Genomic DNA, 12,175 nt, shown 5'->3' on the forward strand with positions numbered 1-12,175 from the left:
ACATAAGGCCCCATAAAAGGTAACAAAGTTCATACTTACATTTATGGCCAAATAGTAATCACTGTGTATGTTGCTCTCTCCTGACTTTTCCTCTAGCATTCGCATCAACCTCTCTTCGGAGGGATGTGTTGAATTAAAATTTATAATTGATGCATCTATGGGATTATCGGCATTGATATTTTTATTATTGTAGACAGAACTTCTATTAACAGAGTCTATAAGACTTGCAGCAGACAATGGAGGAATGATGAGAACTTCCTGAAACTGAGGAGAAAAACAGACCGTTTATTTCATGCATGAATGATCCAAAAGAATTATCTTCAAAACTTTAAAATTATCCGATTTGCTCGAAATTTTTAGGGAAAGTTGATGGGGGTTGTCTACACAGAAAAAAATTTCTCGAAAACTTTTCCAATTAAAATTTTAATTGAGTTTTAAAAAATATTCAATTAATTAACAAATTTTTTAATTGAAACAAAAATCAATCACACAAATTAATCGTATCAATTAATTTTTTAATTGGATCAATTAATTTTTTAATTGACTGTCAATTAATTTTTTAATTGATACTATCATTTCTGTGATTGAAGACATTTCAATTAAAAAATTAATTTGATCAATTAATTTCGTGATTGAATCAGAAAAACATTTTTTTGTGTGTAGACAAAAAACGGCTACTTTATTTTCTTACAAATATGCTAGTTTTAAATCAAATGTGTTCGGTTGATACAACTGTGCGCCATTCCATTTATTCCACACACTGAAAAAATTATTTACGTGATATTAAAGATTACGCAACCTGAATTTTAGAATTTACACACTATTAAGGACAAATCTTTTTAAAAGAATGAAATTTTAATTAAAAGAAAGTTTATAATCTTTGCTCTAAAATTATTTTTCATTAAATTTAGGACACACATTTTGATAATTTGCGTCCCTTAACTGAAATATTGAATCTTTAGTTTTAAGATAAAAACGCTTCAAATAAACGCTAAGACTTATTTTGAGGATTTAGCATCTTTGCTTTAAAGTTTTTTTTTGGAATTAGGAAAATATTTTTTAATTCGAAGTATCCGTCATAATTTGTATTTTTAAACTGGCATTTGTTTCTGTGCACTCAAAAAAAAGTTTACTTAGATCCAAAGATTTTGACATTCCCTTAAGGATTGTGGTATTGATCCCGAGCCAAAGATGCGTCTTCTTAAAGAAATTTTTTACGGACCTCCCTGGCTTTAAATCTAGGATCAATAAAATTAAAATTGATACATGTCTCATTCATCGAATTTTTGTTTTCTTTTTGCGATATATTAATAAAGGTATTTATGTTCAAACAAATTCCAATTTCAAAATCCAAATTATGCCAGGTACTTCAAAGTAAAAACAGTTATCCTAATGTTAAAAAACTTTAAACCAAAGATACAAATCCTTAAAATAAGTCTTGGGCTATATATTTTAAGCTTTTTTATCTTAAATTTAAAATCAGTTTAGTCAGCAGAGAAACGCAAAATTTCACGATTTGTGTCCTAAATTTAATGAAAAAAAATTTTGAAGCAAGGATTATAAACCTTGTTTTAATTAAAATGTCATTATTCTAATGAATTTTGTCCTTAACATTGCGTAAATTTTGAGTTTTAAAATTTAAGTTGCATAATCTTCCATATTAGGTCCATATTTTTTCAGTGTGAATAGCTTTATTAATATACCGGAAAAATAGAATGAAAATTCGATAAATGAGATCTGTATTCTAATTTTAATTTTATAGATCCTAGGTTTAAAGCCAGATAGGTCGCAAAAAATTTCCTTATTTTAAAAAACCCGCATCTTTGGCTCGAAATCAATATCAAAATCATTAAAGGAAGGTCAAAAGCTTTGGATCCAAGTAAACTTTTCTTGAGTGTGAACTATAGATATATAACTATAGATTTTTACTAAAAAAATATGAATATGAAATTACACTGAAAAAAATATTGTCGTAAGCTCAAAGATTTCGTGTCTTTAAAATACGAATGCAAATTTTGCTTAGCATAGAAGACGTATTTCTCTAATATAAAGTTTTTTCCTTGTCCAAAAGTCGATAAACTTTTCAATGAAGTCGTATTGTCCTTATAATTAAGTGATTTGAATTAAAAATGGGTATCATACTTGTATTCTCCGCTTCTTTGGCTCGGAATCAATACCAAATTTTTTAAAGCAAAGACAAAATCTTTGGAACCGGTCATACTTTTTTTTCAGTGTAAATACACTTTTCAAGTTTATTTTTTTTTATCGTTAACTTTTCAATAACAATAAAGGGTAGATAATTTTCAAAATTTTCATTAATATTATCCTTGAAATTATGCAGCAACAGATACGCCCACTTTTCGTTTGCAATCATTCGTTTCCTACTACCGCCATCTTTCCTTTGTGCGTAATTTGTGTAAGAATTTAAGTTGAAAACTTTATGTTAACTTTTTCAATTTAGAATGTCTAACTTTTATTTAAACGCATCTTTTCTTTGAAAATAATTTAAGAGGGCAGGACAACGAAGAGAGATTGTACTCGTTTAATTCTAAAAGTCATCGACACTAAATGAAAAGGTAATTACGGTATAATGAAATACAAAAATAGCAACAGGTTGTGATTACTTGTATCTCAAAGAAATTTTTCCTTAACTGTTTTGGCGACAAGCAAATTGTTGGTTTTCTCGTAATATAGGATGAAATTTGTAAAATTGATGACTAGACGTACTTTCTTATTACTTAGTATTTAATGTTGCTCATGAAATAACACTGCACTGCAACAAATAACCAAAATATTGGGAGCGCAAATTAAAAATGCGGATTTTTTTTTCAAATGCTTGAGAACGTATTCCGAAAAAATAGTAACAGACTGAATGGAGTATATTCCATCGCTAGCTACTACGTTACTGAAGTATATTCCATCGCTAGCTACTACGTTACTGAAGTATATTCCATCGCTACTACTTTTGCCCATTTCTCGGGCAACATAGACACTGAAAAAATATTGTCTTGAGAGCAAAGTTCTCTAAAGTTTATTTAACTTTATTTTAGTTCATGAAATTGTTATGATTGTAGAAAGTTTCTTTTACTCTAATAATTTTTTGCGTGCGTTAGTTAAACGAACTAAAAAAGGGGGAACATTTTTACACAAATGAAGCATAGAGATCTACTAAATTCGTACTTCTCACAAAATAGTTCAATATTTCATTAAATTTGTAAATTTTACTACAAATGCGCCTATCTTGGACTTCATATGGCACTGATTTTGACCTGCAGTTTTTTCCTTCAAAAGAAAATTTTTCTTTAACAAGTGAAAACAAGTAAGGAAAGTCTAAAGTCGGACGGGCCCGACTATATTATACCCTGCACCACTTTGTAGATCTAAATTTTCGATACCATATCACATCCGTTGGGTGCTATATATAAGGTTTGTCCCAAATACATACATTTAAATATCACTCGATTTGGACAGAATTTGATAGACTTTTACAAAATCTATAGACTCAAAATTTAAGTTAGCTAATGCACTAGGGTGGAACACAATTTTAGTAAAAAAATACGGGAAACATTTAAATCTGAAGCAATTTTAAGGAAACTTCGCAAAAGTTTATTTATGATTTATCGCTCGATATATATGTATTAGAAGTTTAGGAAAATTAGAGTCATTTTTATAACTTTTCGACTAATCAGTGGCGATTTTACAAGGAAAATGTTGGTATTTTGACCATTTTTGTCGAAATCAGAAAAACATATATATGGGAGCTATACAAAATTTCAAGCAAATCGGTATAAAATTCTGGCTGCTGGATTCATATTAGTGCATATCTGGCGAAAGATATAAATGGGAGCTATATCTAAATCTGAACCGATTTGAACAAAATTTGACAAACATAACGATACTATTAAACGTACCCCTTGTGCAAAATTTGAAGCAAATCACGGCAAAACTCTGGCTTTTGTGGCCATATAAGTTCAAATCGGACGAAAGATATATATGGGAGCTATATCTAAATTTGAACCGATTTCAATCAAATTTACCAAGCATTGGTAGAATGTCAATTCTACCCTCTGTGCAAAATTTCACGAAGATCGGTAGTAAACTTTGGCCTCTGTGGTCATATGAGTCTAAATCGGACGAAAGATATATATGGGAGCTATATCTAAATCTGAACCGATTTGGCTGATATTTTGCAAGATTTTCGAGATTCATAAAATATTTGGATGTACGGTATTTCAAGAAAATCGGTTGATAAACACGCTAACTATGACCACATCGGGGATAAATATATATGGCAGCTATATCTAAATCTGAACCGATGTCAACCAAATTTGGCACGCATAGCTACAATGCTAATTCTACTCCTTGTGCAAAATGTCAACTTAATCGAAGTTAAAAATTGGCCTCTGGGAGATATACTCAAATCTGAACCGATTTCAACCAAATTTTGCACACTTAACTGCACTACTAATTGTATCCCTAGCGCAAAATTTTAACCAAATTGGGCCAAAACTCTGGCTTTTAGGACCATATTAGTCCATATCGGGCGACAGATATATATGGGAGCTATATCTAAATCTGAACCGATTTCAATCAAATTTTTCACACTTGACTATACTACTAATTGTACTCCTATTGCAAAATTTCAACCAAATTCGGCCATAAATCTGGCTTCTGGTGCCATATAAGTCCGTATCGGGCGAAAGATATATATGGGAGCTATATCTAAATCTGAACCGATTTCAATCAAATTTGGCGCACTTGACTATACGATTAAGTGTTATGTTTGTACAAAATTTCAAGCAAATCGGTATAAAACTCTGGCTGCTGGGTCCATATTAGTGCATATCGGGCGAAAGATATATATGGGAGCTATATCTAAATCCGAACCGATTTTAACAAAATTTGACACACATACCGATACTATTAAACGTACCCCTTGTGCAAAATTTGAAGCAAATCACGGCAAAACTCTGGCTTTTGTGGCCATATAAGTTCAAATCCGACGAAAGATATATATGGGAGCTATATCTAAATTTGAACCGATTTCAATCAAATTTACCAAGCATTGGTAGAATGTCAATTCTACCCTCTGTGCAAAATTTCACGAAGATCGGTAGTAAACTTTGGCCTCTGTGGTCATATGAGTCTAAATCGGACGAAAGATATATATGGGAGCTATATCTAAATCTGAACCGATTTGGTTGATATTTTGCAAGATTTTCGAGATTCATAAAATATTTGGATGTACGGTATTTCAAGAAAATCGGTTGATAAACACGCTAACTATTACCACATCGGGGATAAATATATATGGCAGCTATATCTAAATCTGAACCGATTTTTTCAAAAACCAATAGCGATTGTCTATGTCCCATGAAACGGACCTATGCCAAATTTGAGGACGATCGGACTTAAATTGCGAGCTGTACTTTTGCACAAAATTACATATACAGACAGACGGACAGACAGACAGACAGACAGACGGACGGACATCGCTAAATCGACTCAGAATTTAATTCTAAGCCGATCGGTATACTAAAAGATGGGTCTAAGACCACTATTTCTTGGCGTTACATACAAATGCACAAACTTATTATACCCTGTACCACAGTAGTGGTGAAGGGTATAAAAATTAATTATGTCTAATAAACTTTCTTGAATTTGACGAAAAATATGTAATTGTTTTTGTGATATCGGCTTGATGTGAGCAAAAGTCGATTAACTTTTCAATGAAGTCGTTTTATCTTTATAGTTAAGTGAATCTTTACTTGAAAGAAAATTATGTTGGACTAAGGCCAACTTCAACCATAGAAAAAATCATTATGACGTACACGTTTCAATCCGTTCGTGAGTGTGAATCAACACACATGTGGTGTCAAACGGAGAACAGATGGTGTCAATCTGACAACGATAAAATAACATTAAGCGTACACCCTCCAAAAAATCCCTTCGGTAACATATATTCCCAAACACATTCTGCTTCAAACATATATTTTCAGGATTTGTCCAAACAAAATTTTGTGTGTATTGTTCAAACATATTATGTTTAAGGCACCAATCCTTTTTTTTTACTTGCAGCAAAATGCCATAAACATACTTGGGTTGGATTACACATAAAAAAAATTGTTTATAATTTATTAGAATGTTATAGTTCAAATATTTATTTATAACCAAAATATAAAAGTCAACAAGCAATCACGAATATTTACGTTTTACTTATTCCTTCATGTTGGACATTTAGCATCACTGCGTTGTGTTGATGTCTTTCTTTATATCTCTCATTCGCATTCTTCAGTTTTTTCTCTAGGTCTTTCTTTCTAAACACATATCTGTTTACAGGGATTTTTAAATTAATATATGTTTGCATCCACACATATTATATTTAACAAAAAATTATGTCCCAAACTTAATATGTTCTAACATATTAACATATGTGTCGCAAACATGTTATGCTAGTTTATGAAAATTATATGCTTGCACGTAAAAATAATATGCAAAAAATGTGAGTTCCAAACATATAATTTTTACACCGAAACATATGGAAAACAGTCTTTTTCTTCCATAGTTAAAGCAACAACCAGCGTTCATGACGTGCAAACGCAATGGTTACGAATTTATAAAAAAAAAAACAAGTAAGGAAAGTCTAAAGTCGGGCGAGGCCGACTATATTATACCCTGCGCCACTTTGTAGATCTAAATTTTCGATATCACACCCGCAAATGTGTTGGGTGCTATAGGTTAGGTTAGGTTAAAGTGGCAGCCCGATTAAGATTCTGGCTCACTTAGACTATTCAGTCCATTGTGATACCACATTAACTAAAAGTACCTATTACATATGGGCACTTCTAGTTTTAACCGCTGAACCTTCTTGATTATTTTTCTTTGTTGAACCAACCAGATTGCTCCAAAAACATTAGCAGACTGCTTAAGTTAACGTTTTCCAGATCCGCCAGTAATCTGAAGCTATATGCTCCTAAAAGTTGCTTGCGCTTTACACAAAATGCAGGACACTCACACAAGAGGTGTTTAATTGATTCTTTTTTTTGGGTGCTATATATAAAGGTTTGTCCCAAATACATACATTTAAATATCACTCGATCTGAACAGAATTTGATAGACTTCTACAAAATCTATAGACTCAAAATTTAAGTCGGCTAATGCACTAGGGTGGAACACAAAGTTAGTAAAAAACAAGTAGGGAAAGCCTAAAGTCGGGCGGGGCCGACTATATTATACCCTGCACCACTTTGTAGATCTAAATTTTCGATACCATATCACATCCGTCAAATGTGTTGGGTGCTATATATAAAGGTTTGTCCCAAATACATACATTTAAATATCACTCGATTTGGACAGAATTTGATAGACTACTACAAATCTAAAGAGTCAAAATTTAAGTCGGCTAGTGCACTAGGGTGGAACACAATGTTAGTAAAAAAAAATATGGTAAACATTTAAATCTGAAGCAATTTTAAGGAAACTTCGCAAAACGTTATTTATGATTTATCGGTCGATATATATGTATTAGAAGTTTAGGAAAATTAGAGTCATTTTTACAACTTTTGGACTAAGCAGTGGCAACTTTACAAGGCAAATGTTGGTATTTTGACCATTTTTGTCGAAATCAGAAAAACATATATATGGGAGCTATATCTAAATCTGAACCGATTTCAACCAAATTTGGCACGCATAGCAACAATGCTAATTCTACTCTCTGTGCAAAATTTCAACTAAATCGGAGTTAAAAATTGGCCTCTGTGGTCATATGAGTGTAAATCGGGCGAAAGCTATATAGATTAGATTAGATTTAGATTAGAAAAGATTTTATTGATAATTCTTTTACATCAGATAAATTGTTTAACAATTATTAAAGAAAAATCTTATATGACATAACAATTTTGTTGTGTGTCAGATCGGCATTATTGTATTATATATGTGAAACAGTTTGATTGAAATGTATAATAAATAAAAAATATAATAATAATAATAACAATAATAACAAAAAATAGTTTGCTTCTGCGTATTTCTATGCATCAAATTCATTCATGATAAGTTTCCTGTATCTAAGGCTATATGTTAAATAATTTATGAGAGGCTTAAAGTGGTTGCCGTTTAGTATGTCGTAAAAATCGTTTAGTGTTAGAGGGCTCTTTCCAAAACATTTTCTCCTTCCGTATGCATATACTGGACATACCCCAATAAAATGAAAAGTGTTTTCAGGGACCTGTAAATTACAAATTGTACAAGTGCCATCTGTGTCATTTCGGAAAGCTCTCGCACCCAGGTTGAAGAGAGCACACCTTGCACGAAATATCAAACTTATAACTGTCTGCGAATTAGTATCCACAAAATAAGGAGGGAAATCGTATCTTAGATTCGGATAGTGTTCATGGAATTGAGAAGCCAGTGCCCTGTTCCTGTATAGATCACTCTCTTGTCGTTTAACACATTCGAGTACTCTGTCTTGCAACATGCCTAGTTCTCTATTCCTAGTGTCGAAATCGAAATCAATGTTAAACCCACCGCTTATATCAACCCAACTTCCAGCCCAGAACACACCCAATTCGATTGTCCTCTCAGCTAATATACGAGGTAGTCTTGTACTAGGCATCGCCAGAACTTTCCTAATATAGGTAAAATGCAATTTTAGAGTTTCCGTAAATAAACTAGGGAGACCTGTTTCGATGTGTAACATATAATTTGGTGTGTTGTCGGGTAAGAAAAGTATCTTCTTGATAAAGAATCTGAAAAGCTTTTCAACTTCCTCGTGCCGACAGAATCCCCAGACTTGTGCCCCATAAAACAAGATGGATTTGGCAGCAGTGTTAAAAATTTTCATTTTCTTCGATAACTGAATACGACTATTCAGTAAATATCGTTGCCAAGCGGAATTTATTGCCATCTTTGCAGTCCGAAGTTTACTTGTGACATGCTTTTTAAATGAGAGGTTATAAGTGAGGTTTAACCCTAGATAGTTGTATTCATTGACAACACTTATGGGTTGAGAACCATAAAACCAAGTCAATCTGCTGTCAAATCTAGACCCTTCCCTGAAAACAACAATTTTGGACTTATTCAAGTTAAGTTTCAGTCCCCAAATAGAGCAATACTCCCATAACGCCCGTATCATCCTTTGAAGCTCCGTTGGCGAATCGGATAGAATGACAATATCATCCGCGTACATCAGCAATTTAATTTCAACACCCCCAATGTACATACCCCCTGGTAGAGTGTCATGTAGATCGTTCAGATACAAACAGAATAGCACTGGACTCAATATACAGCCCTGACGCACTCCCTTCGTAACCGCAAACGGTTCTGATAACGAAGTACCGTCCCATACTTGGCTGACTGTGTCGCCATAAATCATTTGAAGTGTACTTATCACTTTGGTGGAGAGTCCCATTCTGGCTAGTTTGAAGAATAGAGAGTTGCGTGGTATCATATCAAACGCGGCAGAAAAGTCCACGAAGAAAGCATAGGTTTTCTTATTGTCCTTCCGGTTCAAGTGGATAATGCTCATTAGATTGAAGATATTGTCTACCGTTGAATAACCTTGTCTAAAACCTGCCTGGAATTCATTCAAGATATCATTCTGTATAATCCATAGGTTAATCCTGTCTAAGAGCAAGCCAGTAAAAATTTTATAAAAAGTGTCCAAAAGTGACAGCCCACGATAATTCGACACTTCGTTAACATCACCCTTTTTATGTAGCGGTATAATAATCGAACTACTGAAAGAAGAAGGGATATTTCCACGCAAATAAATTAAATTTAGTATGTGTAGGACTTCCCGCAAGAATGAAAAAGGAGCATGTTTATAAAATTCAAAAGGAATTCTGTCCAGTCCAGGAGCTTTATTATTCTTAGTATTTTTAAGTACAAACTTTAACTCACGCATCTCAAAGGGACTGTCTAGGAACGGGTCCACCTGGTAAGGCATACACCAATCTATGTTACACGTACCTAAATTGTCAGATAGTAATTCACTAAAATATTCACGGAAGGACGTCGCATCTAAGTCATTACCTATACCGGGGGGTTTGTTTCTTAGTCTATTCGCCAATTTCCACCAATCAGCAGAGTTCCTAATGCTGTTCAGACTATCAATATCGGCATTGTATAGTGCAAGCTTTTTGCTACTACACAATCTTGAATACTGAGATCTACTCCTTATATAATGTTTCCTACAAATTTGATTGTTGTATCTGCGGTAATTATTAAGATGCCTGAGCATACGTCTCCTTGCATTTTCACATTGTGCATCAAACCATCTGTTTTTCCTTTCGAAAAAACGTTTACTTTCTGTCCTGTTCGCTGCGGTATAAATTTTCGTTATAAGTACATCGACTTTGACGTTAATATCCGAGTCAGAAAATAAATAGTCAGAGTCATTCAACCTATTGATCGTGTTGCAGTACATTTCCATCTTATGTGGAAACCACCTCAATTTCGGTGGCAAAGTGCATGTCCTATAAGTGTTAGACATAGTCGTCCTGATAGAAATTTCTAGAGGCATGTGATCCGAATAAGTCTTGCAGGGTATAACAAAGTTGCTCAAAAGTTGCAAAATATCCAAAGAAGCAATACCATAATCAATGACTGATGAGCCGAAAGCTATATATGCGAGATATATCCAAATCTGAACCGATTTCAACCAAATTTGGCACGCATAGTTACAATGCTAATTCTACTCCCTGTGCAAAATTTCAACTAAATCGGAGTTAAAAATTGGCCTCTGTGGTCATATGAGTGTAAATCGGGCGAAATCTATATATGGGAGATATATCTAAATCTGAACCGATTTCAACCAAATTTGGCACGCATAGCTACAATGCTAATTCTACTCCCTGTGCAAAATTTCAACTAAATCGGAGCAAAAAATTGACCTCTGTGGGCAAATGAGTGTAAATCGGGCGAAAGCTATATATGGGAGCTATATCTAAATCTGAACCGATTTGGCTGATATTTTGCAAGTTTTTCGAGACTCATAAAATATTCAAATGTACGGAATTTGAGGAAGATCGGTTGATATACACGCCAATTATGACCAGATAGGTGAAAAATATATATGGCAGCTATATCTAAATCTCAACCGATTTTTTCCAAAATCAATAGGGATCGTCTTTGAGCCGAAACAGGACACTATACCAAATTTTAGTACAATCGGACTAAAACTGCGAGCTGTACTTTGCACACAAAAATACATCAACAGACAGACAGACCGACAGACAGACAGACGGACATCGCTAAATCGACTCAGAATTTAATTCTAAGCCGATCCGTATACTAAAAGGTTGATCTATGATTACTCCTTCTTGGCGTTACATACAAATGCACAAACTTATTATACCCAGTACCACAGTAGTGGTGAAGGGTATAACAAGTAAGGAAAGTCTAAAGTCGGGCGGGGCCGACTATATTATACCCTGCACCACTTTGTAGATCTAAATTTTCGATACCATATCACATCCGTCAAATGTGTTGGGGCTATATATAAAGGTTTGTCCCAAATACATACATTTAAATATCACTCGATCTGGACAGAATTTGATAGACTTCTACAAAATCTATAGACTCAAAATTTAAGTCGGCTAATGCACTAGGGTGGAACACAATGTTAGTAAAAACCAAGTAAGGAAAGTCTAAAGTCGGGCGGGGCCGACTATATTATACCCTGCACCATTTTGTAAATCTAAATTTTCGATACCATATCACATCCGTAAAATGTGTTGGGGGCTATATATAAAGGTTTGTCCCAAATACATACATTTAGATATCACTCGATCTGGACAGAATTTGATAGACTTCTACAAATTCTATAGACTCAAAATTTAAGTCGGCTAATGCACTAGGGTGAAACACAATGATAGTAAAAAAAGATATGGGAAAGATTTAAATATGAAGCAATTTTAAGGAAACTTCACAAACTTTTATTTATGATTTATCGATCGATATATATGTATTAGAAGTTTAGGAAAATTGGTGTTATTTTTACAACTTTTCGACTAACCAGAGGCGATTTTAAAAGGAAAATGTTCGTATTTTGACCATTTTTGTCGAAATCAGAAAAACATATATATGGGAGCTATATCTAAATCTGAATCGATTTCAACCAAATTTGGCACGCATAGCTACAATGCTAATTCTACTCCCTTTGCAAAATTTCAACAAA

The 12,175-nt window shown here is 33.5% G+C and overlaps 1 protein-coding gene across 1 annotated transcript in view; it reads right to left on the reverse strand.

The window, feature by feature from the left end:
* The window catches only part of LOC142235716 (uncharacterized), a 428,189-nt gene that overhangs the window by 92,158 nt on the left and 323,856 nt on the right, over positions 1–12,175 (reverse strand). Inside the window, exon 20 of the mRNA XM_075306976.1 lies at positions 40–264. Within this exon, the coding sequence (XP_075163091.1) occupies positions 40–264 (225 nt within the window). The remainder of the gene's footprint in view (positions 1–39; positions 265–12,175) is intronic.

This window comes from Haematobia irritans, chromosome 4 (genome assembly GCF_050003625.1).
Source record: "Haematobia irritans isolate KBUSLIRL chromosome 4, ASM5000362v1, whole genome shotgun sequence".
In the NCBI taxonomy this organism is placed as follows: Eukaryota; Metazoa; Arthropoda; class Insecta; order Diptera; family Muscidae; genus Haematobia; species Haematobia irritans.